The following is a 24,947-nucleotide window of genomic DNA, read 5'->3' on the forward strand; positions in this document are numbered from 1 at the left end:
TTTCTTTATCTTGACGCAGTTATAAAAATATTTCTGCTGTAGAAAATGTCAGTTAATAGAAAAGATAAACCGGAGTTTGTTCCTTTGTCCATTTCCGTGTATTTCGTGATTTTGTTTGACTTATGGATATCCACCTTATTCTTTCGTTTTCTTTTGAAACCAAACAAAAATGCGCTAACAGAATCCAGTGATATTGAGCAGCTAACAGAATCCAGTGATATTGAGCAAAGATCACTGCTGCTATAGAGACCATTTACATTTTTTTCTCATTTTTTACTGTCCTCGACCGATAATTCGATTTAGAAATATTGTAGAAAAATCATGACAATAATAATCATTTACATCAACCTTCATAATTCAGTTTACATTCAATGCTATCAGCAATTTTCTGCTATTAAAAATGATAATTAAATTAGTAATGGCACTACCATAAATACATAATATACAATGTATACGTTTTTTCCCATTTAGACCCTCAAAAAGCTGATATTAAACACCAGGTATTAATTGATTGACCATAGTGGTGACAAGAAGAAATGGACAACTCTTGTATGTGTATTCATTTAACATACTATAAAGACTAATTATAGGGTTAATGCACATTTTTTCTTTCTAAAATAACATGCAAAAAACGGGCTGGTAATTTTCTCACGAACACACCGGATCTAAGCATGGAATGGTATAGGTGCCTTGTTTTAATTTATTCGATACTGTTTTCAATATTTTCAATTTCAAATAGTGCGCCTGGAAGATTTACTAGAAGCTTAAGTAAGTATGGGTTTCAAGATTAATTAGCATCATGAACCAAAATTTATATAACTGCATTATTTAAAGGTTCTATTACCAAATCTAAACCTTTGTGATTAAATTTTAGTTCAAATAGGAAATCGAATAACCTTTACTTCAAATATGCATATACAAAATAATATAGATACATATAAAACTTTCTAATGGATAATATTTATATCTTTTTTTTTTTCATTGGTGGAAAAAATGTAAAAATAAAAAAATCGCTGCGACTAGGTTGTCAGAGATGCCGTCTTTTATCATTTTACTTGTAGGGTATTGGTTATATTTTCATTTACCACGGACGATGTTATATAATTAGCATAACGATTATTTGCCACTGTGGTGTAATTTTGCGACTTGTTTGCATTTCTTTTTATTTTAGGTCTTCTATATTTTTCTGTTATCATTCTATTACTTTATATGACTAAACTAGATTGGCTTTGTATCAATTTTTGTTTATTTATTTATTTTTCATTTTATGATTATTTTTCAATACTTCATGTGATGTAAAATATATTTCCTTTGCTCTAGGGAATTTTCTGAAATTTTACGTAGAGATAATTGCAAAAAAATCTTACTTTACTAAGAGTAAAATTGTGAGGGTAAATATATGCACAAAATAATGTCTGACAATTAATTATGATAAATCGCGGGTTTTTCTTACACGACACATGAAAATAACAAGGGAAATTTAAAACCATAAGTCAACAGATCCTGCTCTACTAGTGCCCCCCCCCCCCCCACTCCATCCAAAAAAGACAGAAGATACCAAGGGGCAATCATAAACCATAAGTCGAGGAAAAACGACGAAAAAACAAACATCAGTTTACAAAACCAAAAAAACTAAACTCAGCAACACGAACCACAACCAAAAACCGGGAGTGACCAAAGACAAATGCCGTGTTACTGCTGTTTAAATACGTTGATAAGTCATATCTGCTTACAATATATCATGCAATATCGGATAAGTATCTCTTTTCTAATCTTTAGAAATCATGAAATTCATAAACCATCGGTGCAAGTAAATTCTCTATACCTAATACATGACCGAATGTGATTTTTTAATGAAACACGGCTTTCAGTCACTACAAAATCAAATAATGAAGAAAAAATACATGTCTGAGACAAAAACCAAATCAACGAGAACCTCTTTACAACATTTCGGTAATTCGGACGGTATGCAGTTCCTGTTTCACAAGAGTCACTTGTCGTGTTTCTCATGGCAAGTCAAGATCTGGTTATGAGTCGCATTGATTCAGTGATGTCGCAATCGAGGAAAAGAAAACGGGATTATAGCTACAAGTGGAACATTTGCGTGGTCATCTGTGATACAGCTATTCCATAATGGTCACCCAAATTATAATGAGCTGTAAAACTTTCGATATGAAGCAGATTTTAATACATTGTATATCTGGGGTATCATATTTCGATTATAAGGGTTCAGATGTGGTCAATATAGTCGCCAAACTACGAAATATTCGCTGAGAGGACGTCTTATAACGTGAATATAAAGAAATGCTAGTCTGATTTCATTCTTCTTGAGAAGCCCCTATATGGAGTCTATGTCAATATAAAAATAAGAAGATGGGTCAAGTCTGCCTTATACGAAAGAAGTTCCCACAGGGATCCTGCCTGTCTTTAAAAAAGGATACTTGTGCAATGTGTGTATCCAGCAAGGCAAAGGAACATCCAGTTTTCCCCCTTCTTGGATTAAATCTCAAAAGATCAATAGACCTTTGACTGGATTTTCTCTTTTAGTAAATGCCATGCCATGTGGAGTACTAGTATGTGTTTGTTTTACACGTGAATTTTCAAACACATGTCCTTATCAATCAGGTTTCATAATATGATTTACACACACACTCGATATTGTTTGGAGCTTTGTCAGCCATAACAACAACATATTTGCCATGGATGATTGAATACACTATTTCAACGATTCAACAAGGTTTAATGAACAATGAAGATATATCTATTGAAAGAATTCGTTTCCAAAATTTAAGAGAAAATTCTGAAACTTAAATAATATAATTTAATTTTGAGGCTACCATGCATTGAAAAACACTTTAACCCTGTTATTTAGGAGAAGATCTAAAATTCAAACCACAAAAAGAATATTTTTTATCCAGAAAAGTTCTTTTAATTGAATGAATGTTTTTTTTTGGTGAAATTTTAACATATTACAAAATTAGCTATAACTCATTGCTTTGTAACACATAAAAAGGGAATATAAAAAAAGAAAATTTGTATTATTAAAAAAAAAACATAGATTCTACATGTTATTCTCTAACTGAAAAACAAATAATTATTTAGGCAACTTGTAGAAATTCGGAAACATGCATGGTTAAAAGCCAAGGTGAAAATGTTCCCAATCAGACCATTGGGTGGACATGTTGAATGTAAATATTTGTATTTTAGATATAATGAAAGACAACGAAATATACCAATACTGTCGGATGTAAGATATCCCTACTTACATCACAAACAATGTCAATACCTAAACACGTCAATAAACTTTTGAAACAGAACTAACACGTCATTAAATTGAATGAATTGTGGTTTACATCCATATCAATATCTTAAGTATCAACACTGCCTAAAAAAACATAAAACACAACAGTATTTCATTGTATTATTTCTTGTTAATTTTTTTTTTGCTGAACATATTTTTTGTGTCAAAATGACATGTCCTTCCTGAACAACAAATTTCGTTGTTGGAACTTGTTAACACATTGATACTTTTTCTGTATTAACACTCCTATTAAATATATCTAAAGGCATTCATAATATGCAAGACATTTATGATAAAAGTACCTATTTAAAAACTAATTCTTTCTGTATTAGGACATTCAAAGCGTTTCTTGCTATGTTGGATTGCTGATATCTCCTTATTTTCAAACTCTTTGTGTATAGAAAATCCAATACTTTTCCTGACTTACTTTTGAATTATCAGTAAATTATATGACATTTTGCATATCAGATGTATTATTAACCCTAGGTTATGATATCAGCCCGAACCAACATCTCGAGAACTAAGAAAACAGCTGATACGAAAAATGTTCATTCCATTATCTTTTATCATGTTTCATCCTTATAGCACAATCGGAAGCTTCCTTCTACTCAACCCTTCATTTTTGACCGTCAGACGTCAGTAGTTACAGATATGAGATATCAATTAGTATTTGGATAACTTGTCATTACCAATTATAGTCACTAACATTTACAAACATGCATATTCACTTTCCATGTACAACATGTCATGTCATACAATTGAGAGGAATGCTACCCACAATATAATTAAAGTGATAAATTAAAAATGTATGTCAAATAGATCACAAATACGATAAGAACATAATTGTTATATGCTGCCATCTAGATTTCTGTTAGTTAGTTTTGTCATTGGGTTTAAGTTCATATTTTCCATTAATGAATAAAGGGAGATGATGGTATTACGTTTAATCATTAAATTCATTTATTCGTATATCAATAATAAAACGAAAACAGTAGAACAAAACACAAAATAGAAAATCTCCATTCTAAACAACACGAACACTACCAAAACTGAGGTTTAATTTCTATGCAAATGACAATACCAAAACTGAGGTTTAATTTCTATGCAAATGACAATACCAAAACTAATGTTTAATTTCTATGCAAATGACAATTAATAATCTGGTGATAAACCCCATTCGGTGATGGTAAAAAAAAAACAAGAGGAAAGGACCATATAGTCGTTACGACAAATGAAAGCTAAGTGAAGAATTATCGTCCTTGAATAATTGTGTTTCCTTTCTTCATGAGAATTATCGCCCTTGCATAATTGTTTTCTTTCTTCGTGAGATTATCGCCTTTGAGTAATTGTGTTTTCTTTCTTCATGAGAATTATCACCCTTGCATAATTGTGTTTCCTTTCTTCACGTTTGCAGAATGTCTTACCATTTGTTCCACAATTGATCATTATCATTTATTATTGTAGAATGCCGTTCACTTTTGGACCTGATCGTCGTGGTTGATGGCTCGGACAGTATCACGGCTAAAGATTTTGTTACTCTGAAAAAATCATTAGCGGATTATCAAGATGCATTACATTTAGCAGATGATCAAGCCAAGTTTGGCCTTGTGTTGTACAGTAGTGATGTATCTGCAAACATTTCATTATCATCTAATAAACAGCAGTTGAGAAAGGACATCCTTGCTCTACGCCATCCTAGAGATGGAACAAGAACAGATCTAGGTAATTTAGCTCTATAGTACATATATATTTCATATTGTCTTGTTAAGGCTTTGGGTTTTATGCAATTCAGTAAAATGTGTCTCTGCTATCATGAACGAAGTATTGTTATAATCGTAACAATCCATAAGATATAAACTTTTTTTATTCTATTATGATTTCGTGTGTAAACATCACAATCTTCAGTCTTTCCAGGAATATTACACCTAGTTATAATATAAATAGCATAAACTGGTTTCTGTTGAGCTTCTTTTTTAATAGTTGGATCTTGATACTTTTGTTAACAGGAATAAAAGCTATGAGAGAGATGTTTCAGAAGCAAGGCCGAAAAGAAGTTCCGAAGGTAGGAATAGTTATCACCGATGGTATATCGAAAGACCCCGAGAAAACTGCAAAACAATCTTTAATTACAAAGACTTCTGGTGTGACAATATTTGCTGTGGGAGTGTCTCAATTAATTGATAAAATCGAATTAAACTCTATTGCATCGAGTGCCGACAAGGTTTTATCTATAAGCACTTTCGATCAGTTAAAATCTGTTGTTTCAACACTTGTTAAAGAGGTATGTCCCACAACCACCACATCAACTACAACAACTACAACCACAACCACAATAACGACAACGACGACGACCCCACCACCAACTACAACAACATCTACAACAACTTCTACGACTACTCCAGCAACAACAACAACCATGATGACAACAACAGCCGACTGGGGTAAGTATCGTGTAGATCATAAAGATATGCTGCATTCAAGTTAATCATTTTGAAAGTCCAGAGATTTTACTAATTGTCTCTATCAAATTATAAGAGAGGGACAAAGGGTAGATTATATATTTATGAAAATGAACCAAATCATTCTGTTGTCTACTAAGATTTTTAATTAAGCGTGTCCATAATTGTACAAATTTTAAAGCAATATCCGATGAGAAAAGGTCATCTGTAACAAACCCTTTCGTATTAAAGGCAATTCTTATCTCACAGAAAAAAAAAGGATTATGAGATGTGTTATTCCATATTGATAGAACTTTAATAGGTTTTTCTATATGAATGGGATTTTGAATAAATAAGCATATTCACCTGCGGAAAAAGTATATTTGATATTTGTTTACATTTACGTCATTTGGGCACTGTTTGATAGTTGTTTACATTTACGTCATTTGGGCACTGTTTGATAGTTGTTTACATTTACGTCATTTGGGCACTGTTTGTTTGATAGTTGTTTACATTTACGTCATTTGGACACTGTTTGATAGTTGTTTACATTTACCTCATTTGGACACTGTTTGTTAGTTGTTTACATTTACCTCATTTGGGCACTGTTTGATAGTTGTTTACATTGACGTCATTTGGACACTGTTTGATAGTTGTTTACATTTACCTCATTTGGACACTGTTTGATAGTTGTTTACATTTACCTCATTTGGGCACTGTTTGATAGTTGTTTACATTGACGTCATTTGGGCACTGTTTGTTTGATAGTTGTTTACATTTACGTCATTTGGGCACTGTTTGATAGTTGTTTACATTTACGTCATTTGGGCACTGTTTGATAGTTGTTTACATTTACGTCATTTGGGCACTGTTTGTTTGATAGTTGTTTACATTTACGTCATTTGGACACTGTTTGTTTGATAGTTGTTTACATTTACGTCATTTGGACACTGTTTGATAGTTGTTTACATTTACCTCATTTGGGCACTGTTTGATAGTTGTTTACATTTACGTCATTTGGGCACTGTTTGATAGTTGTTTACATTCACGTCATTTGGACACTGTTTGATAGTTGTTTACATTTACGTCATTTGGACACTGTTTGATAGTTGTTTACATTTACCTCATTTGGACACTGTTTGATAGTTGTTTACATTTACCTCATTTGGGCACTGTTTGATAGTTGTTTACATTGACGTCATTTGGGCACTGTTTGATAGTTGTTTACATTTACGTCATTTCGGCACTGTTTGATAGTTGTTTACATTTACGTCATTTGGGCACTGTTTGATAGTTGTTTACATTTACGTCATTTCGGCACTGTTTGATAGTTGTTTACATTGACGTCATTTGGGCACTGTTTGTTTGATAGTTGTTTACATTTACGTCATTTGGGCAGTGTTTGATAGTTGTTTACATTAACGTCATTTGGGCAGTGTTTGATAGTTGTTTACATTTACGTCATTTGGACACTGTTTGATAGTTGTTTACATTTACGTCATTTGGGCAGTGTTTGATAGTTGTTTACATTTACCTCATATGGGCAGTGTTTGATAGTTGTTTACATTTACCTCATATGGGCAGTGTTTGATAGTTGTTTACATTTACGTCATTTGGGCACTGTTTGATAGTTGTTTACATTAACGTCATTTGGGCAGTGTTTGATAGTTGTTTACATTGACGTCATTTGGACACTGTTTGATAGTTGTTTACATTTACCTCATTTGGGCACTGTTTGATAGTTGTTTACATTTACGTCATTTGGACACTGTTTGATAGTTGTTTACATTTACCTCATTTGGACACTGTTTGTTTGATAGTTGTTCACATTTACGTCATTTGGACACTGTTTGTTTGATAGTTGTTTACATTTACGTCATTTGGACACTGTTTGATAGTTGTTTACATTTACGTCATTTGGACACTGTTTGATAGTTGTTTACATTTACCTCATTTGGGCACTGTTTGTTTGATAGTTGTTTACATTTACCTCATTTGGACACTGTTTGTTTGATAGTTGTTTACATTTACGTCATTTGGACACTGTTTGTTTGATAGTTGTTTACATTTACGTCATTTGGACACTGTTTGTTTGATAGTTGTTTACATTTACCTCATTTGGGCACTGTTTGTTTGATAGTTGTTTACATTTACGTCATTTGGACACTGTTTGATAGTTGTTTACATTTACGTCATTTGGACACTGTTTGATAGTTGTTTACATTTACCTCATTTGGACACTGTTTGATAGTTGTTTACATTTACCTCATTTGGGCACTGTTTGATATTTGTTTCATTGTCGATCATACCACATTTCCTTATTTTTATATTCATGAATTTTGCATTACAGACCCATGTGATGGATGTAAAATGAGGAATGGAGCAGGATTTAATGGCCATCCTACCGACTGTGGTAAATTTGTCCAGTGTTATTTTGGAAATGCCGGGATTAAAGCAGCTGTGATCCAGGAATGCCCATGGGGAAATTTCTGGAGTCAGGAATCTTTAACTTGTCAACCGGCTGGTATGGTCAAATGTCCAAACGGTAGGCAGCAGCTTTTTATGAAATTGTTGTACCGCATAATTCGCATGCGCTTCCTGAACACAAAAAGGATTCGTCCATCTTTTAAAGTAATGTTTTATTCAAGAAATCCACATAAATATGATATGAATTCCTCGGATTATAGATATGATATGAATGACTCAGATTCAGATGACTCCGGATCCGATGATTAATAATTAAGATTAGTGAAACACTGGTAATTAGAAGATAAACAACAGTATAGTGTGAACTTCATTCTACAAATGACAATCCGTGTTATGTTATATTTGTATGGTTTGTGGTATTATGTTTTTGGGGTTTAACGTATATTGTTTTAAATGTGTATTTTTTGTTTGTTTTCTTCTATTCATTTTTGGGGTGCTTCTTTCTAGTACGTTTTTTTTTGGGGGGGGGAGGGGGAGGGGGTCTTTTTTTTCTCGTTTTGTTTTCTTGTTCAATATTTTTATTATTTTGGCAAATGTATATTCGATTGCTGTTCTTTATTTCATACAATATCTACCTCAATTATTTTAGAGTTTCAAACTAGAATATACGACTATGTGTATAAAAGTTAGAATTTGAAATGTTCAATCAGTTTTTCGTTTTACAATAATGCAATTGAAACATTTTTGTACAATATTGACTTTACTTCAATAAAATATAATACAGTTTACGCATTTTTTCTTTTGGATCGGAGATATCAATTAGCAAGAATTAAAAAGACGGAATTTGACACAATTTTCCAATGAACGTCTAAATTGAACATTTCAAATACACTTGAGTGTTGATACAACATTCCATATTGTGCACACACAATGCTTTTGACGACCTTTAGGTAAAAGTTCACTTTGTCATGTTAAAGTGCATTTTGGAACAGCAACGAAATTTTCAAAGTGAACTTAGTCGAAGCTATATGGAATATCGAGTCTGAACACCCATTTTTCTGCTTGAAATAAAAATCATGTATTCTAATAATATAAGTAAAAATAAAATAGTAAAAATATCTCCATGGTAAAAGAACACTTTTTAATTCTTGCAGACAGATGTCTCGTTGATCAAACTCTCTACACTTACGAGTCCACCTCTGGTAACTGTCGCTCCTTTTGGGCATGCGAAGGGAACCAGTCATATCCTATGTGCTGCCCTGTAAATTATAGATACAAAAAGGGCATTGGATGCGTTCCAGACGAAACTTGTAAGGAATCTTGTCCACCTAGACAGGCCTCTTTCTTGGCCTCCGATAAAGTCGTGAAAGAACGTATTCCAGATGCTGACACGATCAACAATAAGCTTGAGAAGATGCCAGTAGTCAAAGCTGTAAAAAAACGTAAGTCAGACATCCTACATCATATTAACGTAGGAGAAAAAATATTATTCACCAAAATGCATTCAGATTGCCAATGAGACAACTAACATCCATTACCATAATTGTAAATAATGTGAAAAATGCTTACAATTTATATGATTGTTACCGATAGGATTTGCTAATATTACGAATCAATTCCGATTTTTTTTAAGTTAAAAGATTTGTCACGTGATAGACTATAACAATAATGTAATTATCATGGATTTGATCGTCAACTTTGCAATTATTTTAATGTTTTGATTAACTCTGTCGACTACAATGACATGTTTCTATATTAATTATCTCTATCGACTACAATGGTATGTTTCTATATTGATTTACTCTGTCGACTACAATGGTATATTTCTATATTGATTTACTCTGTCGACTACAATGGTATATTTCTATATTAGTTAACTCCGTCGACTACAGTGGCATGTTTCTATATTGGTTTACTCCGTCGACTACAATGGTATGTTTCTATATTGATACATGATTAAAGAAATTCATACAAACTGTCAATAGTTTTAGTTTGTGATAAGAAACCGGTGAAGGATGACCCAGATTTCTTCGAACAATATGTAGAATTTAATGGTTGGGTGAAGATGCCGTGTGCACCTGGTACTCATTTCAATGCCAAAGATTGTCACTGTACTGAGATGGCGGTATATAATATGACTACAGGTAATGGTACTGTTGATTTCTGCGTAAATCTTTATACATCTATATGCCAAATCATAGAAGTATTATCATATTGACTCGACATTACTCCATGGCCAAATTAATTTAAAAAAAAACAATATTAACAAATAGATAACAAAGAAAGACACAGAAAACATAATGTTGAACTACAAAGCTCTTTTGAATCTCATGGGGAGTATAAACAATTCCCTAACAACGTGAAACAAATTAATGAACCAATCAAAACTCTAGACCGACTCGTGTACGGTAGGTTGTTCCTGAACCAACAGAAACTCTAGATGAACTCTTGTACGGTAGGTTGTTCCTGAACCAACAGAAACTCTAGATGAACTCTTGTACGGTAGGTTGTTCCTGAACCAACAGAAACTCTAGATGAACTCTTGTACGGTAGGCAGTTCCCGAACCAACTAAAACTCTAGATTGACTCTTGTAAGGTAGGCAGTTCCCGAACCAACTAAAACTCTAGATTGACTCTTGTAAGGTAGGCAGTTCCCGAACCAACTAAAACTCTAGATTGACTCTTGTACGGTAGACAGTTCCTGATCAACAAGTGACACCGTTCTGGTTACTTTTAATCAAACAATGAGAATTAACACGAGTCCATGATTAGGAAATGTATAAAACCATTTGTTAAATTAATATGAAAACAACTTTTTATAAATTGTGTACGTCCGAAGTGTTTTTCTTTATTTGCAATCATTAAGAACCTAAACATTTGTAAACCAGGATAAGTAAGTACGAAGTAACGTTAGGAGATAACCATAACGAAATAATGATAAACCATTGTTTACGAATGTACTGCGAAAAGAAATCCGTAAACGCAACAGATTTAGGAAAAAAATCGACATGTTTAAATACAATTAGCAGAGAAACAAGGTCAATAATTTAAAAACAAAATGCAAAGGAAAATTTTGAAAAAAATCTAGATAATATTATTTTAGAAAATATATCAAATCCAAAAATTTACCGAAAAATTATGAAAATGCTCATAAAATCAAATAAAGGTTCATGTAATATCCCTCCACTTCAAAATATAATAAAAGATGAAAGTCTAGATGATATTGTCTATGAGGACAATGAGAAATGCGAACTTTTGAACACATATTTTAGTTTAATTTCTTCATTAGAAGAAGAAAACGTTCCTCTACCAAATGTTGAACAAAAAACTGGAACTATTTTAAATGACATCACTATAAATCTAAACGAAATTGTTGATGTTGTTAAGATTCTAGATCCAAGGCATCGGGACCTGATGTAATAAGTCATAAGATGTTAAAAATTTGTCATGAAAAGATAGCCATACTCCTTCAAATAATTTTTAATAAATCCCTTAAGCAGTCAAAATATCCATCAAGCTGGAAAATTTCCAGTGTTATCGCTATATTCAAAAAGGGGGATAGCTGCCTTCCCTCTTATTATTGCCCAATATCATTAAGTTGTGTGGGAAAGGTTATGGAACGAGTAGTATATAAACATGTGTACAACCATTTACAAAGACAAAAACTTAATTTTGAATACCAGTCTGGATTTTAACAAAAAAATTCAACCACTCATCAGTTGATAGAAATTTACAATTTGTCTTTTGTGATTTTTCTAAGGCTTTCGATAAGGTTTGGCATAATGGCCTTTTACACAAATTAAAATCCTGTGGAATTCAAGGTAACTTACATAAATGGTTCCATAGCTATCTCAATGAAAGAAAACAAATGGTAGTAATCAAACAGTCCTGTTCCTCTCCAAGATCTGCTTTAGCCGGTGTCCCCAAGGGTCGGTCCTAGGACCTCTTCTTTTTATTATTTATATAAACGATATTGCAGAGAATCTAATATCACTTAATTTATATAAACGATATTGCAGAGAATCTAATATCACTTACTAAGCTCTTTGCAGATGACACTTCTCTCAGTTATTCGAGTGATGATAGATTGCAAATACAAACTGTAATCGGTCATGACCTGAAAATCCTAGATGAATGGTCAAAAAGATGGCTTATGTCATTCAATCCAGATAAAACAGAATTTATGCTTTTCTCGAATATCGAAGAACCAAATATTAATTTTACCTTTTAATGGCCAAGATATTCCATTCACCGATTACCACAAACACCTTGGAGTTTGTTTAAACAATATTTTATTCGATATATCAAATCATGCTATATAATATATTATCGCTATTTTACGAATTTTTCCTTTGATCTTGCTGACTGATAATTTCCGTTCTCAGCGGAGTCGAGTGATATGAAAACGGAGTCGTGTGATATGAAAATTATCGCTAGAAACTAAGGGAACATGTGCCGTTGTCAAGGAAATTAACAACGTCTTCATAGGTAAAATAGCGATAAACAGATTATCATTGGTCATCTCAACTCGATTGCTTTTCTCGCTTTCGCCGTACCGTCTCAAGCGAGAAAACCAATCTCGTTGAGATAACCAACGATAATCTATAAATACAGTATAAACAATGGGATCCAGAAGCAAGCAACATTGCTTATTTTAATCTGTCTACCTTGCAGTTACACTTATTAACGATGCAAAATGGAATACGCACATCGATAGCATTGTACTTAGTGTATCAAAATATATAAATACATTACGTAAGCTAAAATACAAACTTAGCAGGTCAAACTTTGAAACATTATACTTAGTATATATACGACCGATTTTTGAATATGCGAGTGAAGTTTGGGATAACTGTGGAATTTGTAATACTAACAAACTAGAAAAATTGCAACTTGAAGCTGCAAGAATTGTAACAAGATTGCCAATTTTTACAAATAAAAATAATATTTATAAAGAAATTGTATGGGAATCTCTTCAAGACCGTCGAAGAAGAAGAAAACTGCAAATGCTTTACAACGCGTACAACGGAAAAGCCCCTTATTATCTCTGTGAATTGATTCCGCCATCGATACAAAGTACAACTACATATCCTTTAAGAAATGGTGAAGATATTATGTTACCTTTTTGTAGACTTTCGATAAGTAGTGACTCGTTTATCTCATCAACTATTAGGCAATGGAATAGATTGGACATATCCGTGCGAAAAACAGAAACTTTATCAAAATTTAAAAATAAATTAAAAAAGAGTTCTACAGTAGGTAATAAAACGGTGCCTAGTTACTATGCATTTGGTCCAAGAAACCTCAATATTATTTTAACGCAATTAAGATGTTCAGCTACATTCCTTAATTATGATCTCTTTCAAATAAATATTGTATCAGATCCATCTTGTCGCTGTGGATTCCCCCGCGATGATTCTAATCATTTCTTCTTTAAATGTCCTTTATATACAAATTTACGTCACATTCTTAGGAATAGTCTTAGTTGGTTACCAGATGACCTTGTTTTGGATCTAGAGATTTTAACATCTGACAAATGAGCAAAATGAAGAAATATGTAGCAATGTTTTTGATTATATAAAATTGACCAAAAGGTTCCTTGTTTAATCATGTGTATAATCTGAATGTAGTGATCCACACACACACATGCATATTTTTTTCCCTTCTTCCTATCTTTCCCTTTTTCTATACTGTTTCTTAATATGTCATTCAAATTACAGATGTTTGATTATATATTGTGTAATAATAAATTTGATATTTGCATGCTATGAAATTCTATTGTCTAATATTGTATCTTAGGAGAAGACGATCTAAGTTGGACTAACTTGTGTCTAATCCTTTTTGTGAGTTTTTTTTTGCAAATAAAATATGTTTAAACAAAAGGGGGTCTAAATAGAATAGCCAAATCCATCTAAAGTGAAGAAGTTGGCACCTTAGTTTCTTCAAAGTTCCTCATGTATCAACGAAAAATTGTAATTCATGTCAGTGTACTGAATCGCTGAGTACTGACCAGATACCACCGGGGACTTAATATTCTTGTAATACTTGTAATTTGTATTTAGGAGGATGTAAATCTAAAGTAAAATTAGATTTTGGAAAATCATTTGAAGAGGCAAAAAATCCTGTTTATGTTGTGAACCAGAATGTCGACGTCAAGAATGGTATTGCTAAGTTTGATGGTAAAAGCTTACTCCGTGTTCCACAACTATCCAATGTTGATCTAGGTGGCACTGTTGTTCTACGTCTGCGCATTAAAGACACACGTAGGAAGAAGCTCGACAAAAGATCAACACGTCCACAAGCTATCGTTAGTAATGGTGATTGTGGAAACAATGCTTCTTTGTTAGTGGCTAAAGAAGAAGACGCAATAATATTTGGTGCGCAGGCAGATGGTGGACAGTATACTAGTTTTGAAATTCCTACACCAGTAAGTTATATCAGTGTAATGGACAGCAAAAACAAAACAATTAGTTAATCAACACTACTTTGATAAAACCATAGACTTCAAAATGATAATGATTCTAAATTCAAGTTTAACTCAAAATGTACCGCAAGTGTTACTCAAACTGTAACTTAAATTTCAAATCAAGCTTTGACTTTAACACGAACTTCCCCTCTATCTCGAACAATAATTCGAACTCTTACCAACGTTAGCTCGAACTTGTTCTTGAATGGCTGGTTACACTTAGAATCCTATATCAATTTTTAACTCCCCGAAGTCTATAAGATATTATCCAATTAAAATCCCGTATCGGACTCCCCCTTTTTTTAACCATAGTCGTTTATGGCATCATGTAGATACATGTATAATTATAATCATTTCTAGTTATTACTGTTACGTATGTGTGCAAATGTCTTCTCTGTTTTATAGGGTGATGACTGGAAGGACATCGTTTATAAATATTCCGATGGAAAATTAGAAGGAGAAGTAAATAAAGTAAAATATTCAAAGTTCCTTGATGGTTCAGGTAAAGCATTCTGTAAAAGAGATTTGTGTTTAATGTTTTCTATCATATATAGTGAGAAACATACTGAGGTCAATTCTAAATATGTGTTTATACAATGTATCAAGCTTTAGATCGTCTCGAATCTATAAAAGTTGTGAATAAATTAAACAGAAACCATACAAGAGTTGACATCAACATCAATAAAGCTAAATATATTATTTTCATTGGCTATCTATATCAGGATATTTTTTCTTCAGAATACTAATTATAAGAAATGGAAATGGAAACAAGCAACCCGTTCTACATTCTGTTTTAAAGACCTTTCGGGATCCTCTGGTTTTGTCGTAATGATACACCCTTTCCAAATTATGTAGGCAGGAATTTCATTGGCTGATATGATAATGACCAAAACAGAAAGTAATGTTTTAAAGACATTTCGGGATCCTCTGGTTTTGACGTAATGATAGACCCTTTCCAAATTATGTAGGCAGGAATTTCATTGGCTGATGTAATAATGACCAAAACAGAAAGTAGAACAGCACGTTTGTAAGCGAAGGGTAGAGACAAGATATAGATGTTAATCAGATTGGAAAATAAGAATATTTACCATAGAGGATTTTGTTTTTATTTGTCTAAATAATTTATAAGATAATAAGTTTCATCTTCATTGAACACGATGCAGTTTTTGACCCCAATGTAGATAATAAGTTTCATCTTCATTGAACGCGATGCAGTTTTTGACCCCAATGTAGATAATAAGTTCCATCTTCATTGGACACGATGGAGTTTTTGACCCCAATGTCTGTTTTACCTTGACCTGATACGTTTATCAACAGAAGAACAAACATAAAAAATACCGAGGAGAGAATCAAAAGTCAGAAGTCGGAGAAAAACAGACAACAAAATGGCAAATAGAAAAACAGATAACAAAATGGCAAATAGAAAAACAGACAACAAAATGGCAAATAGAAAAACACAACAACAAAATGGCAAATAGAAAGACGACAAAAACAGTCCTCAGAGCATTACACATAAAACAAAAGGATGTGTAACATGAACCTCGCCAATATCTTTGGGTAAACTCGGGTGCTTCAGAAAGGTAAATTGTGCCTTCTCCACAAGTGACACCCTTCTTATTGCTCATTGCAAGTGAATTTTCGAAGGGATTAGTTCAACTTTTTTAATCTTTTTGATAATAATTGGACCTCATTGATAATAGCCAGATGTGAGTCCGGATATTAAGCAGACTTTATTGAATTTGAATTATTTTTTTTCCTTGTGTGTAATTTTTACTGTAGGTCCAATAGAAAGACGAGCGTGCGCACTGCAGATAGGTCATGGAGAAGAAATGGATGACTTTGAAGGAGAAATGGATAACGTACGTATTTTCATCATTTCATTGTTTATCTTCTGTTAATGTTTAACAAAGATTCAAAGAATCATATGTATAGATAAACCAGACTGTCATCCAAAGGCAACAAACACAAGCACATCTAATAGTCCTGTTAAAGTTCTCAAATTTGTCGTATCACAATTTCAAAATGGTTCCTGTAATCAATATAACAGAGATGACCAAACATCGTACATACATCACACAAACAACCTGCGACTCTTTTCACAAAATTTTTTTTCGATTAAAATTAATCGTAAGTTATACTGAAATGTGTATGACTTACAATTCCTAAAGTTTTTTTTGTGAAAAGAGCCACAGTAGCTTAGGTTAATGACTTATGTGCTATGTATGGTAATACTAATTTTGTAACTGTGTTATACCCACGCTAATATCAGCTAGATAATTAGTCAATTTAAAGAACAATAGATCACGTTAAACAAAAGAAACAGCTAACTACAAAAAGCACTAAAATACACAATATCAAAATTAAAACTCGAAAGACACTTGAAATATTCTGTTGATTCGGTCATACTATTTACCACAGAAATAAAAGCTGCAATACTACTGTAAAGATACAATAGAGGTAAATGGTATACAATAATGAGACAGCGACCTGACGACAAAGATTACAATAAAGGCATCTAGAGGACAACATACAGACTTCAACAATAGACAGTTGTCTACACAAAAAGCAACAATAGACAGTTGTCTACACAAAAAGTTGAGACTTCAACAATAGACAGTTGTCTACACAAAAAGTTAAGACTTCAACAATAGACAGTTGTCTTCATAAAAAAGCAACAATAGACAGTTGTCTACACAAAAAGTTGAGACTTCAACAATAGACAGTTGTCTACACAAAAAGTTGAGACTTCAACAATAGACAGTTGTCTACACAATAAGTTAAGACTTCAACAATAGACAGTTGTCTACACAAAAAGTTAAGACTTCAACAATAGACAGTTGTCTACACAAAAAGCAACAATAGACAGTTGTCTACACAAAAAGTTGAGACTTCAACAATAGACAGTTGTCTACACAAAAAGTTAAGACTTCAACAATAGACAGTTGTCTTCATAAAAAAGCAACAATAGACAGTTGTCTACACAAAAAGTTAAGACTTCAACAATAGACAGGTGTCTACACAAAAAGTTAAGACTTCAACAATAGACAGTTGTCTACACAATAAGTTAAGACTTCAACAATAGACAGTTGTCTACACAAAAAGTTAAGACTTCAACAATAGACAGTTGTCTTCACAAAAAAGCAACAATAGACAGTTGTCTACATAAAAAGTTGAGACTTCAACAATAGACAGTTGTCTACACAAAAAGTTAAGACTTCAACAATAGACAGGTGTCTACACAAAAAGTTAAGACTTCAACAATAGACAGTTGTCTACACAAAAAGTTAAGACTTCAACAATAGACAGTTGTCTACACAAAAAGTTAAGACTTCAACAATAGACAGGTGTCTACACAAAAAATCAAGACTTCAACAATAAGACAGGTGTCTACACAAAAAGTTGAGACTTCAACAATAGACAGTTGTCTACACAAAAAGTTAAGATTTCAACAATAGACAGTTGTCTTCACAAAAAAGCAACAATAGACAGTTGTCTACACAAAAAGTTGAGACTTCAACAATAGACAGTTGTCTACACAAAAAGTTGAGACTTCAACAATAGACAGTTGTCTACACAAAAAGTTAAGACTTCAACAATAGACAGTTGTCTACACAAAAAGTTAAGACTTCAACAATAGACAGGTGTCTACACAATAAGTTAAGACTTCAATAATAGACAGTTGTCTACACAAAAAGTTAAGACTTCAACAATAGACAGTTGTCTTCACAAAAAGTTAAGACTTCAACAATAGACAGGTGTCTACACAAAAAGTTGAGACTTCAACAATAGACAGTTGTCTACACAAAAAGTTAAGACTTCAACAATAGACAGTTGTCTACACAAAAAGTTAAGACTTCAACAATAGACAGGTGTCTACACAAAAAGTTAAGACTTCAACAATAGACAGTTGTCTACACAATAAGTTAAGACTTCAACAATAGACAGTTGTCTACACAAAAAGTTAAGACTTCAACAATAGACAGGTGTCTACACAAAAAGTTAAGACTTCAACAATAGACAGTTGTCTACACAATAAGTTAAGACTTCAACAATAGACAGTTGTCTACACAGAAAGTTAAGACTTCAACAATAGACAGTTGTCTACACAGAAAGTTAAGACTTCAACAATAGACAGTTGTCTACACAAAAAGTTAAGACTTCAACAATAGACAGTTGTCTACACAGAAAGTTGAGACTTCAAACAGAAACTACCAAAGGACTGCCATCCTCACCAAACTCTCAAAATAACAAAAACATAAAAGAAGACTACTACTGACGAGAGATCCCATTTTTTTCCATTGTATCTTTTTTGTTTGTATCACTGTTATTTGTAGATTGAGATGTTTACATGTATGCCAGATGACGAACGTTGACGATAGAGGTCGCTGTTTTGACGAAATCCATGCTGTGTTCCGTGCTTTTTATTTAAAAAACTCTTTCTGTCTTTCTTGTCTTTTTAATGCGCCTGAATGTCTTATCATATTGGTTGCATATATTTATAAGTAGTTGCAAAAGTTTTTATTAATAATACCAATTGACAATGAATTCACAAAGAGTCTATCTGTTTATTGATACCGTCTGTTTTAATGTCTGAAATCACAGTTTGTTATACGGAATTATTCATACCTCTTTTTGTTATCATTGAGTTATCATCATGATCACGTTCGCAAAAGTTACATTCACAGAATACATTTTTTTGTATTTTTGTTCTATGTTGTTTAATAAGCCTCCAAACTGTATGACAATTACAAATATATAGAGTATCTAACCGAATTGTACCGGTGCCTTTGAATGTTAGGGCAAAAAAAGTTGCTACCTATAATTCCTTTTATCTTTCATGGAAAACAATTATCTGCTTCATATCTTCATGTGTATTTGAACAGACAGTTAGTCTATTTTCAGAAAAGGAGTAGTTTCTTTTAAAGAATCTCATGTCTCGTAGCACAAAAGATAAATGTATTTTAAATACACTGTATATGGGTCTTTTTTTTGTGTTACAAAACAAATATTACTTAATTTGTTTCTACACGTCTTTTCATATGAAAGTATCACTACAAGTTAGTAAAAAGAGTGTAAATTTTTGTTTTACCATGTACATGTAGTGAAATCTAGAGGAAAGTGTATGAAGAAAAACAAATAAAAGCAACAAAATAGCTGTGTCGACAAACACGACAGGTTTACGGACAAACGCGAAAGATGTACGGACAAAGACGACAGGTGTACGGACAAACGCGAAAGGTGTGCGGACAATCCAACAGTTGATCAGACAAACGCAACAGGTGTAGAGACAAATCCAACAGGTATACGGACAAACGCGACAGCTTTACAGACAAATCCAACAGATGTACGGACAAACACGACAGTATAAAAATAAGAAGATGTGGTATGATTGCCAATGAGACCACTCTCCACCAGAATCGGACCAAATGACGACGAAGGTACGTTAAAAATATGAAAACAGACAATCCAACAGATGTACGGACAAACATGACAGGTGAAAAGACAGACGCGACAGGTGTACGGACAAATCCGACAGTTGTAAACACGACAGATGTACGGACAAACACGACAGGTGTACGAACAAACTTGGAAAGACATAAATGAACAAACTTTACGAATCATGTACACTAACAACTCCGATACTGTGGATCCATCATTATTCGTGGTATAACAATTTTCATGGATTTCGTGGGTATTCGTGAACTACAAATTGAATGATCACCAAAGTACAAATTTTCGAAAGGTTTGTATGGCGAATCTGACAAAACCACGAAATCAAATAGCCATGAAATACGTATTTTTCCCTAATCCACGAAAGTTAGTGTTCACGAAAATAAATGAATCCACGTCACTGTAGCAATCAACCTATTCAGTATGTGAAGGGATAATATAAGTCGTCTTTCTTTTAACCTTGAAGAAATAGTTTTTGAGCATAGAGTAGACTTTCAGAAATTGCCATTTTATAAGAAAAACCTGAAACATGCATATCTTACATACTTATATACGTTAACGCAATAGACTGGAGCAAATGGGTTTATATCTGGGTTTGCGAACAGATGCTTCATTCAGTGTATGCCGTTCTATATTGGTTACAATAGTTTATATTTACTTTACTCCATTCATGTAGTCGACATCTATTTGTTTAAATAAACACTAAATATTTCAGTCTATTTAATTATATAAGTAAACTATCAAATTAACTGATATAGTTAAGGCTTTCTTTGTGATTTTGTACAAAATGATATTGAATCTACCTCCATATCTCTACAATATCTATTGTCCAAACGTCTGGTGGACGGGTTCACATTTTTTTGGGGAATTAACATAACATTTTAATTGTGTGCACTTATTTAAAACAAAAAAAGAAGAAAACCATGGTTTTCGTAGTGTTTTCTATTAAATCATTTCGTACAGAGTGTAGTACACTTGATAATAATCTATGATAGCTTAAACTAAAGTTCTGTTAATGGGTCAATACAAATAACTGCAGCGTACATCGTGTGACCCTGGGCTTAAAATGTTTCTAAAGTTCACATTTTTTTTCGTTAACACATGTTCTCTTTCTTATCATTATATTACACAATTTTTAACTACTCATTAATAATCATAACCGATCTTTTCGTGCGATTTCTTAACAACTGCAAACTATGGCTAAATCCATTTAGTGTAGTTACCGTGTGACACTTTTGCACTAAAAGTCGCAAGATATAACTTCTTGTTTTTGTACCACTCCGCCGTTTGGAGAACTTTGTCCTGGTCGTATCGATGCCACCCAGACGACACCGGATGCGGCTTGGTCGGCTGTCTGTAAGCCAGTATCCTGGCAGACCCCACCCAAAAACTCCACACTACCATCGGTGTCAGTCCATCCCGGACAACAAGCATTGATGAGTATATTTTTTCTTGGGTCGCCTTTTAAATCACGTGATAAAATTTTTGTCATTGCAACTATTAAAGTTTTTGTCATTTGCTTAGGGGATTCTGGCCACCCACCATTTGCATGCGTTCCTGTCTTTGCAGCTTTTATATAAAAGTCCATAATTAGCCACAAATCTGACAGTGACATTGTTGAAACGTCCAATTTATTCTGCGCATGTTCACCGAGTGCACTTTTCTTTCCGATGTAACTGTTTGTAAGATTTACAATTCTGGCATGCGGCCGTAACAGGGGAAGAAATATTTTACACATGTTTAAAGTTCCCATGAAATCAACTTCGTAGCACAGTTGTGCTTGTCTAAAAACTGGGACTTTATCCTTTCCAAAACTGATACCAGCGTTGTTAATAAGTATGTCTATTCCGCCGTATTGTTGGGTAATGAACTCCTCAAACATGCGAATACTGTCTGGCTGTGAGACGTCAAGTTCATGGAATATAGGATTAAGACCTTCCTGTTTCAATCTGTCTACAGCCTTTTTACCATTGTCTGCCATTCTGCTTGTTAAATATACGTCACCGCTGAATTTTTTACATAGCTGGCGTACGATGGCGAGACCAATGCCCCTGTTCGCACCCGTAACTACTGCAACTTTTCTCATCCTGCAAATAATTCATCAAGATATGTTGAAATGATTTATAAGATAGACAACTAACTGTTGGTAACCACTGGTTATAGACAGGCCTTTAATAAAAAAAAAGGTGTAAAATTGTATATTTGTAACTTTTTATCAAAAGACCAATTCCGTATTAACAAGTTCAAAGGCACCTATGTACTTTTAATTTTACAGATCATGAGAATATACATATTTGTTTGTTTTTTTTTTATTGCTGCTAATAACCTATTTTCAACCAACATAAATGTTCTCGTATCAATGTGAGAAATTCTGAATTTTTAAAGTGGAACGCACATGAATCAAGAGCTAAATTTCTCATTGACACGAGATATAAATCTGAAATGCTACGATTTGTGTTATATATTTATTAAACTGTCTCATATATGATGCAATTATACCAATTAAATCGGCCATAGGACACGAAAATAAAACGGATAATTTTTGAAGATGAATTCATTCAAATCTGTGTTTTTCCGATATTGGACATGGGGACTTTTAGTTTATTTCTTTCAAAGATATTTTTATTATGTATGCTTAATTTTTTCTGAAAGTTTGATTTAGAGTTCAACGGTCGTTGTGTTTTGAATAACTTTCTTAAATTTCATTTTATCTATGATTTAGTGATTCACGAACTGTTTCTATGTATGAAAACAAACTTTACAGGGATTATGCTAATTTACTCAAGCCAGTTCATTTCTTGCTTAAATTCGTAAACGTTTCATCATATCGTGACAATCTTTTCAATATCCGTTTTAATCAGTTCTTGTCCAGGACATGCATAATCCATTATTCAATCATCATCTATTGTTACTCTTAAGTTTTGAAAACTTTGTCAGTTTTATTGTTACATAATCTTAATACTTTGACAACCTGTAAACATTATCTTACTTTATAATTTGTTGACTTAAGTTTAGTAGCCTTTCGAACTGACACCACCCTTTATTTGAAAGTGAAAATAAAATTCCATATTACTGAAAGTCATTGTTTGTAATCGTTTTACCAGTCTCTTGAGTAAATTCCTCCAATGGGTTTGTGTTCTATGGACAGGTAAGCATGCAGTCGTCACTGCCTGTGTTTCGAATCTTTGCCAGTTTCCGCAACAGAACCTGTTAACGTTGCATTATGGTTATCTAAGATGTCCAAATTTTACAACCAAACGCTTATTTGAAAAAATAAGAAATAGTGATCGACTCAAAACAAAAGAACGTGTCTAAACACTTTTTACTGTACAGCCAAGATAACAAAAAAATAACGTATAAATCGTTTTTATATTATTACGAAAGAGAATCCTATATTTCTATTTCCAAATCTTACTGATATTGAAAAATTCCGAGTGGTTCTGCTAAATCCCATAAATCTAAACCAAGCAAAAAAACAGATTCCCATATAAAGTATTTAGAGGAAGGAGTCGGGACGCTTAGTTCTAATTGCTTTTATATGTATATATTCAAATCTATTTATTTTTTATTCCTATTTGTCAAGCTCTTGAATGTAATGCTAATATATCTCATATATGTATTTATATGCGTGTTCTTGAATTTAATGCTTTACAGTATGAATTTAACTTTACATTTCTGACAATTTGTTGCAAGTTTTATGTTTGCTCTTCCAGTTGTATCTTTTGCACAACAGAGATGTATAAACAGTCTAATGTGTAGATGTATACATAATATCAGTTATTACATATAATCGTGTTACTTTATTTCTCAAGAAGATATTTAAATTGAAAAAATATCGAGTATCTATAATGTGCGGGGCGGATCCCGGATTTGAATTTGGTGAACATTTCACGGTGGCATATTTTGAATATTATTGATAAAAATCCGACTAACGTACTTAACAATTGCTGATTTCAGGGGTCGCGTTGCTTACGTCACATCTAAGTCCGTCTTTTGATACAAAACTAAACAGTTATGGAATATCTGATCTCATCAGGTTATACAATGATCCATGGCAATGATATGCAGTTGGTAAATGTTTTATAGCGAGCAAATCTAGGCTACGTATTGAAGTTAATATCGAAGTTCCTTCTTATCTATATAATTAAATTAAAATATAGCCTCTTTATACAATAGCAGTGCAATTCCCTGTCCATACCTTTTAAAAAATTACACAAAATTTCCATAGAGTTAGGTGCTTATACAAACATATTGTAAACAAAATTACAAAAATTGCAATAAAATCCATCTCACAAAGTATACAATATATACCTTACTCGTTAATGTACATAACAATTTACTAAATAGTTATCAAAGGTACCAGGATTATAATTTAATACGCCAGACGCGCGTTTCGTCTACACAAGACTCATCAGTGACGCTCAGATCAAAATAGTTGTAAAGCCAAACAAGTACAAAGTTGAAGAGCATTGATGACCCAAAATTTCAAAAAGTTGTGCCAAATACGGCTAAGGTAATCTATGCCTGGGATAAGAAAATCCTTAGTATTTCGAAAAATTCATACTTTTGTAAACTTTGTGTACTAAGTTAATAGTCTAAGATGTTTGGTCGTTTATGGATAACAAATTTACTAAGTACGATGTTTGTGTATAAATCAATGAAAAATATTATCATCAATGAACATGTTATTAACATGACTGATTTATTAATTAACTACATGCATTAAATGACAATACATATATGCTTACCTGTCGTCTGCCTCAGGTGTAACCGGAAGTGATTGTAACGACAGGTAACCACTCAAACATAACAAATCGATTCAACTCTGATTGATAAAGATCAATACAAGATATTTTAAAAGGAC

At 32.8% G+C, this 24,947-nt stretch overlaps 2 protein-coding genes and 1 long non-coding RNA gene across 3 annotated transcripts; 2 read left to right on the plus strand and 1 right to left on the minus strand.

Annotated features, from left to right (window-relative positions):
• Positions 1–646: 646 nt before the first annotated feature.
• LOC127704673 (protein PIF-like) lies at positions 647–19,338 on the plus strand. Its single transcript, XM_052208811.1, has 10 exons — positions 647–768; positions 4,766–5,023; positions 5,308–5,742; positions 8,090–8,284; positions 9,321–9,608; positions 10,152–10,310; positions 14,229–14,593; positions 15,038–15,134; positions 16,412–16,491; positions 18,967–19,338. Exons 1-10 carry the CDS (start codon positions 672–674, stop codon positions 19,003–19,005), a joined length of 2,013 nt encoding a protein of 670 aa, XP_052064771.1. The 5' UTR covers positions 647–671; the 3' UTR covers positions 19,006–19,338.
• On the plus strand, positions 17,840–18,557 carry LOC127704675 (uncharacterized). Its single transcript, XR_007983456.1, has 3 exons — positions 17,840–17,976; positions 18,198–18,273; positions 18,426–18,557. It is a non-coding gene; the product is annotated as an uncharacterized LOC127704675 (long non-coding RNA).
• A 1,448-nt stretch (positions 19,339–20,786) lies between the features above and the next one.
• LOC127704674 (carbonyl reductase [NADPH] 1-like) lies at positions 20,787–24,947 on the minus strand. The gene is made up of 2 exons (XM_052208812.1): positions 24,832–24,947; positions 20,787–22,170 (listed from the first exon to the last, which is right to left on the minus strand). Exon 2 carries the CDS (start codon positions 22,167–22,169, stop codon positions 21,324–21,326), a length of 846 nt encoding a protein of 281 aa, XP_052064772.1. The 5' UTR covers position 22,170; positions 24,832–24,947; the 3' UTR covers positions 20,787–21,323.

The sequence above is a fragment of the Mytilus californianus genome, unplaced genomic scaffold (genome assembly GCF_021869535.1).
Source record: "Mytilus californianus isolate M0D057914Y unplaced genomic scaffold, xbMytCali1.0.p SCAF_6, whole genome shotgun sequence".
NCBI lineage: Eukaryota > Metazoa > Mollusca > Bivalvia > Mytilida > Mytilidae > Mytilus > Mytilus californianus.

Coding starts and splice junctions, on each gene's coding strand:
- LOC127704674 (XM_052208812.1), bottom strand. CDS start 22,169: ATGAGAAAAGTTGCAGTAGTTACGGGTGCGAACAGGGGCATTGGTCTC.
- LOC127704673 (XM_052208811.1), top strand. CDS start 672: ATGGAATGGTATAGGTGCCTTGTTTTAATTTATTCGATACTGTTTTCA. Junction 9,609..10,151: donor AGTCAAAGCTGTAAAAAAAC/GTAAGTCAGACA, acceptor AACTGTCAATAG/TTTTAGTTTGTGATAAGAAA. Junction 14,594..15,037: donor GTTTTGAAATTCCTACACCA/GTAAGTTATATC, acceptor TCTGTTTTATAG/GGTGATGACTGGAAGGACAT.